Genomic DNA, 6787 nt, shown 5'->3' with positions numbered 1-6787 from the left:
CGGGTGACAGGACTGCGAATGGCAAGTAGATAGGTTAGCAATTAGAACAAGCAGTGGAGAAAGACTCTGACAAGGGGGCGAGGAAATGTTGATCTTAGTAACAAGTTTGCGAGCTGTTGAAGCTGGAGTCCATTTTGCTACATATGCGATGAAAACCAACTCATGTTACCGCCAAGCCCAACCCTCAGGTGCCAAAGCCATGTGTTGTCCTTTGCCGTTATATCCTTTTGTCTGAGACAAGTTGACCCTGTCGTTTGAAGCGTCTCGTACTCTCTTCTCCCATGTCGTTGTGAGTTTGGTGTTGTAGTGTACCCATAACTGAGGGAGAAATTGGACATCTTGGACGCAGTAGGACCTGATCTCCTCGGAGAGGGGATGCTCATTGAACACTTGATAGCTCCCACCTCGTTCAGGTGCGAAGAGCTTGACACCCTGTTCCTTGACTCTTTTCCAAGCAATTGACTGGCTCATACTGAGGACAGCATCCCTTTCAATACACTTTGACAGGCCATTGACATGCTTCTTGGAAAAGCCTCTCGTTGCAAGTTCCATCAGCTGAAGATCCTGTACACCGGCCAGATTGATCTGGAAGTGGTGATACAACGCATCTGAATCGTTGCGGACGTCGAAAAAGACCTTTGGAGTAGCCTCGGATTCCAGGAATTCTCTGAGAGTGCGCCCCTTCGTTCCAGGAGTGGAGAAAGCCTTCGCACCGAGGGTGTGAATGTCAATGAGGTAGATGCAACGCTTTGGCAAAACGAAGAGTTGAAGAATGGACACACTCCCGTGTCTGGAAAGATTGACTCCTTCGATGTCGATGTAGAGCGATGGCGGTGTCGTTGGGAGTCCATCAAGGCTGTCCACCATGGTGGCCATGTCCGTAGACGTGTCAACCAGCTTAGAGCTGAGACTGTTGCCGAGGGTGATGTCTTCCAGACCCCTTGTCACAGACAACAAGTCTTGCTCATCGCTTCGTCCTTCGATGGTCATGATCAATAAATGCGAATATTAGAGGTGATTATGCGGTGTTGGTGATTGATTGAGATGATGGTGGTGGTGGTGTTGGATGTAGAGATGGAATTTCCGCGTGTCGTGTCTCGACTGGAGACTTGGTTTTAATGGCTGGGCAATAAGGTTTACAGTGTGACTTACCGGGTTCACGGCGCGACTCATCGGCGAGTTAAACTAAGTTTGAGTTGGGTTTGATCTTGAGTTTGAGCTTCCACATACCACGGTCCACATCGGAATTGAGAGTTTGATAAGGTTGCTGAGATCTAACTAGGCAGAAGCGAATACTTATGCTAGTTCGTCTTCGGATTTTACTCCTCGAGCTAGACTCATCCAAATCTCTTTGATATACATTACGGCGGAATGGATTGGCAGAATAGATCGGCCTTGACGGCCTTGCTTGACAGCCTCAAGGCGTTTTGTTTTCTCTCATTTCAAACTCTAGGACAGTTTCACGAAGTAACGCTGGAAGAGATTCCAAATGCTTCGGACTGACTTTTACTACGGGAGATTACGGTGAAAGTCATTCCGCTAGGAATCACGCTGCTTATTGGATCAGTCAGTTTGAGTTGCAAACACGTTGCTAGTTTTAGACATTGGTTTAGACCGAAACTCTAAGCGCGGTCGACCCTTCACTCAGTCCGCGAGGATCCACTATGGTTCTAAGCTGCACTCTGATACGCTGACATTGCCAATCAGGACTGGCATGAAAGCCACTCAATGCTGGGAATGGCGAGATTTACGCTTTTAACCACCTTGCCACCCGAAGTGTACTCTAGCTAATTGGTATACTGGCTCGAATACGCTTGCGTCTCGCAAACCAAATATGGGCAAAGGGGCGACTGGCAAGCACAACATTAAAACACTATGGATACAGGTCATATTTAGCGCGGTGTGGCAACCACGGAAGAGTCAGGCATTGTTAGCAGATCAGAAGGCTATGCAGCTATATCGATAAGTATCGTCACCGCGGCGTTCTCAGCCTATTCCTCGACACCGGGGAGGATTGGCGGTGGCGTAAGGGGCATGATCAGGCATGCCTAGTTTGTGGCAAGCTCCACACAGAGGCATGGCCACCAGGTTCGGTGTTCTTGTCTAAGGCATCGCCAGACAAAGCTAAAATGCGACAGCTGCTTACACAAGGAGGGGGGAGGGGTTGTGATGAAAATAGGATGGCAAGGACAAGTTGCGGCACTACTAGTCGGACTCGGAGGATATGGTTGATGTTTCTCTGTACTGCCAGGCCGCCGACGGCTGCGACTTTGGGTGCGCAGCGGACAAATGCGGGTGGGAATGGCGCTGGATCCGGGCGAAGGACGAAGCTATGGATCCATTAGTTTGCTGCCGATGAATTAGCATTATTACTAGGCATAAGGTATCTGCAACCTGGCTAACCTTAATAGCCGGAGAAGGCGAGTTAGAGGGAATAAGCTCATTACCAATTAAAGCAAATTGATTCAACTAGCAAGATCCTCATCCCTCGGCACTGGATCTTCTTAGATCGGCAGCGTTATCTCTCATTGCTGTTCCTTGTCCTTGTCGCCATCCCTTGTCGCCTCCCTTAGTCCTTCATGGATGTAACTTCGTCCTTCGTCGCCCTCAACCTTCAATGCAAAAAACTTGATGCTAGCAACCCTTCAGCGCCAGTAACCTTGATTACCTTACCGACAATCGTCTTGCTATCTCCTTAGCACCGTACCGACCGCCTTAGTCGTCAAACCTTTAGACTGAAAAACAAAGCCTGCGACTCCCCTTTCCGTCCTTTCACTGCGCCTTCGAACAAATAGCTTTCCTCGCCATCCGATTGCCTCGCCAGTAACCCTTTTTCTCTCCACTAAACTTATTGGGAGTTCTTAATTAATGTCTTCAAGTGGAGGGGTGTTCTATACTTTTAAATTTTTTACTAAATCAAGTTTAGAAACCCTGATGAACTCTTACATACCAAGAGCATTTTGCTTGAACCAAGGCCAATATACATGCTCTGCCCACGCTGCAAGTCGCTGCAATCCCCAAACAATACTATACACTCCCAAGGCATTTGTTGTCGATCCAAAGTTCCGTTCTAACCAAAGGACCGTCTTTTGCCCCTCTCGTGTCGTGGCTGCAAAGCTCCACTCATGGCCACGGACAATAATGGCTGGTAGAAAGGGCAGAGTGTCCAAGTCACCGCCAGCGTCGGAGACAAGGCGAGAGAGAAACTTCCACTGAGCAGCGTGCCAAATGCCGATTTGGAGGTCCGCCTCCTGCTGCTCGCCGCCGCCGCGCCTCTTCGTCTCAATGCTGAGTGCAATTGGGCGGTTTCGGAGAGGCGGGAAGTCAGTGTGGTTGATCACGTTGCATGGTAGGACACGGCGCAGGGATTGTATCGCTTGTAGAGCGGCCGTGTTGGCTGCCGAGATAGGGGCCGAATCTGGAGCAAGGAAGAGACTGAAGTCAACCATTTTGGTCGGAGACGCGGAAGGAAGATACTGGTTGATGATCTTGGCCGTTGTGCTAAGGAGAGGGAGGGGTTTAGTGAACGCAAAATGCCATGAGAACATTGAACATACCACGGGGCTGTCCCAACCAATTGTTTCCGGCGCTGGCAGCCGTAGATGGCTTTTTGCAGCAGTGGGAAGTGGACTGCCATATTCCAACCTGACTCGGACTGTATTGTGTCCTGGCACTCTCGCGCTTCCTCCAATATCCATTGCACGTCGGGGACAGTTGGGGTGGTGCCAAATCGATCGCGGGCTTCGGGGATGCCAAACATGAAGTCCCGAAAAACAGCGAAGGATCGGTCGGTTGAAGCTTGGGCGTCAATCTCGTCCTGTTTCCGAATCGCATTAGTTATGCAAGATCTTGTCTTGAGAAAACAAAGAACGGAAGACGAACCTTGCGAGATCGCGACACCACACCCGCACCCGTGCTGCAGACCTCCATCTCGGAGAGTAGATCGGCTAAGGCGTTAGGCAGGTCCGGGTTTGTTAGCGAGAGTGTACGCGATTCGAGCCCATCCAAGTTCAGCTCCATGGCGGCCATTCTCTTGGTTGGCGATGACCTCCCAGATGTTCTGCTGGAGGCCTGGGACTGCGAGTCGGACTGGGAAGAGACAGAGATGATAGAGACTGCCTGGGTGGAATGGTTTCGTTGCAGTCCCTGATGTCGTTTGGTGGGCGAAGTTGACCATCGGGTTTCATCTTGTAGAGACCTCGAGTTCTCGCTCGCCCTCGGCGTCTGCTGCTGATCCTCCTCGTCATAGTTATTCCCCTCAAGTCCAAGCCTCCGCCTCTTAGAAGTAGGTATATCGCTTTCGGACATGTAATGAGGCTTCGGCGCAGATGTCTCGATGCGCTCGGATGAGGGCGGGGAAAGAGGTTGGCTACAGTCGCGGTGACGTTTGGGAACTCGATTTGCGTGTGACGGCGACGGGGAATCGGGTTGGAAATCAACGTGCGATAACCAATCAAGAATGTCGGTGTGCGGTTTCATGGCACTTGCAATAGCAATGATGAGATCGGTAGGTGTTTGAGGGTATTGTTCATCGCCAATGTTTTGTTTATGTTTGGTTGTCCATTGTTTACCTCCCCTCTTTTTCGACTTCTCGGTCCTTATATTTCTCCGGACCGCGCTGCACGTGACTAGTCATCTGATTGGATGCCGCCATCCTTACCTCTCAAATTTGTGGGCCTGGTTAGTGCAGTACCTGCGTCACAATGCTAAAAGGATGCAAATGATGACATCTGAAGTTTTAAATCATCTTGTGACTCATAGAATAGCTAAAACGATTGAAGGATATCCATTAGAATCAATGAGGAAAGGAGCGACATGTAGTTGTGTAGATAATTTGACCTAGGTAGAATTAAACACAGCGTGTTTCAAGGGAGCAGCGCTTCACTAGGCACGTGACAATATCTTCCCTACCCGTTATTCATACTATGCTCAAGCTAGGCCCACTTATCTCCATATAGCGGGGCCGCTGCATGTAGATTCTAGCTTCAATTATGGCTTTCATGCTTCTGTTGTCCATGTGCCGTTGCACGTGCCATAACCTTTTTGCCCCTTTCCATGCAGCTATGGCGGAGATACTCGGCCGCATGGTTGCCTCGAGCCATTTTGTGCAGCGCTTATATGTAGGTTATCCGCAATCTCTTGTCAGATCCTGCAAGTCCTTTCCCCTCAATTCCAATACATAAATTTGAGCATTTTTTAAATCATTTCACATCTTCAGCCAGCCACCACCATGTCCATGACATTACCAATGCGGATGATGGATGGAATGTCCACTTCCTTGCCACGCCTAGCGCTGTTCATTTTGCTAGCCTGTTACAGCTCGACGGCAGCAACATAGTTAGCTTCCGCGACGTTGCGCCTTTGCTTCGACCTTCCGGGCGTTGGAGGTGGCATTGACTCTGACAATGATAACTCAGACTCTGACCCTTGAAGTAATATCGGGTTCTTCTTTGCGGGCGTTGTCAATCCACCTCCCGGAGACACAAGTGTATTCGAGTATCCCACCTTTGTGCACCAAGATCTTGACCAATCAGTTCCCACTCCTCCACCAACTGCATCGACAGACCAGGAGGAACGCCCTATCCTGCGCTTCCACACCGTCCGGCACACGTCTTGCAGTCTACCTCCCAGCGCATCGCTAGCATCTCATATTCAAGGTTTGTCCTTTCTCAAGCATATGCCTTGCTCCGATAACCCCTTCTGTCTCTAGCTAGCTGTGCGCAGCACATCCCTCAACCCATCCGCCGCCGAGATCCGCGATATGTCCCTCCAAAGAAGACCTCGTGCAACCCCCTAATTTCCCACCTCCCGTTCCGAAGAACCGTGCTAGCACGCGGCGGCTCCCAGTCCCCCTCCCATCACTCCGCGTCCGGCTTTGTGTCGCTGAAGAAGAACATATGGGCCGACGACAACGACGCGAATGAAGAGGAGGACTTTACCAACATGATCGCACCACCAGACACGAACATTGCGCCCGACTTAGCTCGGCAAACCATCGCCGCCTTCCGCTCGTCCTGCCTCGTCGCGGCCCGCCAGTGCGCCGTGTCAGGCAAAGGCCAGTCGTGGTGCAGCAACCCAGCCGCCGGTCCGGCCCTACAGACGTGTCATATCATTCCACAGGAGCACTACCACCTCTATCCCGACGTCGACACTGAAGACGACGACAACAACATCGAGTACGGCCTCTGCCGCCTGCGGACTGCATGGCAGCGCACCTGGTCAGCAGACAACAGCATCCTCCTGCTCAGCCACCTACACGAGCTCTTCGACGCGCGCCTGTTCTCCATCCACCCAGACACTTTCCAGGTGCGCGCCTTCGTGCCGTACGACGTCGTCTGCGAATACCACGGTCGCAAGGCCCGGCTGCCAGTCAGCGTCGACCAGGCTGTGCTGCGTCACCATTACGAGATGTGTTGCATCGAGAACATAGGCGCCAAGATGCCACTAATGGAGCCCGCTTCGGTGACTAATGCGGGGATGGGTTCCTTGGGCATAACATCGCTGTTTATGAGTAAGGCGATAGCTTTTACTAGGTTTGGCTTAACTCCTAGCTAACCAGGGGCTGACAAAGAGCTAGCATAAGGTAGTTGCGTTAGTAACTATTCTAAACAACCCTAGCCTAAACATTATTAGACAGGTTGTTTAGCTTAAACAACCGCAGGTCTCTATAGAAAGGAGAGCTATGCATTGGCGTAGGGTTAGGGTTAGGGTTAGGGTTAGGGTTAGGGTTAGGGTTAGGGTTAGGGTTAGGGTTAGGGTTAGGGTTAGGGTTAGGGTTAGGGTTAGG

The 6787-nt window shown here is 51.0% G+C and overlaps 3 protein-coding genes across 3 annotated transcripts; 1 reads left to right on the top strand and 2 right to left on the bottom strand.

Moving 5' to 3' along the window:
- Nucleotides 1-165: 165 nt before the first annotated feature.
- Nucleotides 166-1061, bottom strand: QBC33DRAFT_502362 (ribonuclease H-like domain-containing protein; the record flags this gene model as incomplete). The annotated part of the gene is made up of 1 exon (XM_060425724.1): nucleotides 166-1061. Exon 1 carries the CDS (start codon nucleotides 988-990, stop codon nucleotides 166-168), a length of 825 nt encoding a protein of 274 aa, XP_060277925.1. The 5' UTR covers nucleotides 991-1061.
- A 1867-nt stretch (nucleotides 1062-2928) lies between these two features.
- Nucleotides 2929-4557, bottom strand: QBC33DRAFT_553411 (uncharacterized protein). The gene is made up of 3 exons (XM_060429407.1): nucleotides 3883-4557; nucleotides 3558-3817; nucleotides 2929-3501 (listed from the first exon to the last, which is right to left on the bottom strand). Exons 1-3 carry the CDS (start codon nucleotides 4477-4479, stop codon nucleotides 2943-2945), a joined length of 1416 nt encoding a protein of 471 aa, XP_060277924.1. The 5' UTR covers nucleotides 4480-4557; the 3' UTR covers nucleotides 2929-2942.
- Nucleotides 4558-5230: 673 nt separating this feature from the next.
- On the top strand, nucleotides 5231-6582 carry QBC33DRAFT_604003 (uncharacterized protein; the record flags this gene model as incomplete). The annotated part of the gene is made up of 4 exons (XM_060432231.1): nucleotides 5231-5337; nucleotides 5434-5657; nucleotides 5711-6511; nucleotides 6560-6582. 4 exons carry the CDS (start codon nucleotides 5231-5233, stop codon nucleotides 6580-6582), a joined length of 1155 nt encoding a protein of 384 aa, XP_060277923.1.
- Nucleotides 6583-6787: the final 205 nt, after the last annotated feature.

The sequence above is a fragment of the Phialemonium atrogriseum genome (assembly GCF_030411735.1).
Source record: "Phialemonium atrogriseum strain 8032-3 unplaced genomic scaffold QBC33scaffold_58, whole genome shotgun sequence".
In the NCBI taxonomy this organism is placed as follows: domain Eukaryota; kingdom Fungi; phylum Ascomycota; class Sordariomycetes; order Cephalothecales; family Cephalothecaceae; genus Phialemonium; species Phialemonium atrogriseum.
Note: the sequence above shows the minus strand (reverse complement) of the source record. Positions and strands in the feature narration are given on the sequence as shown.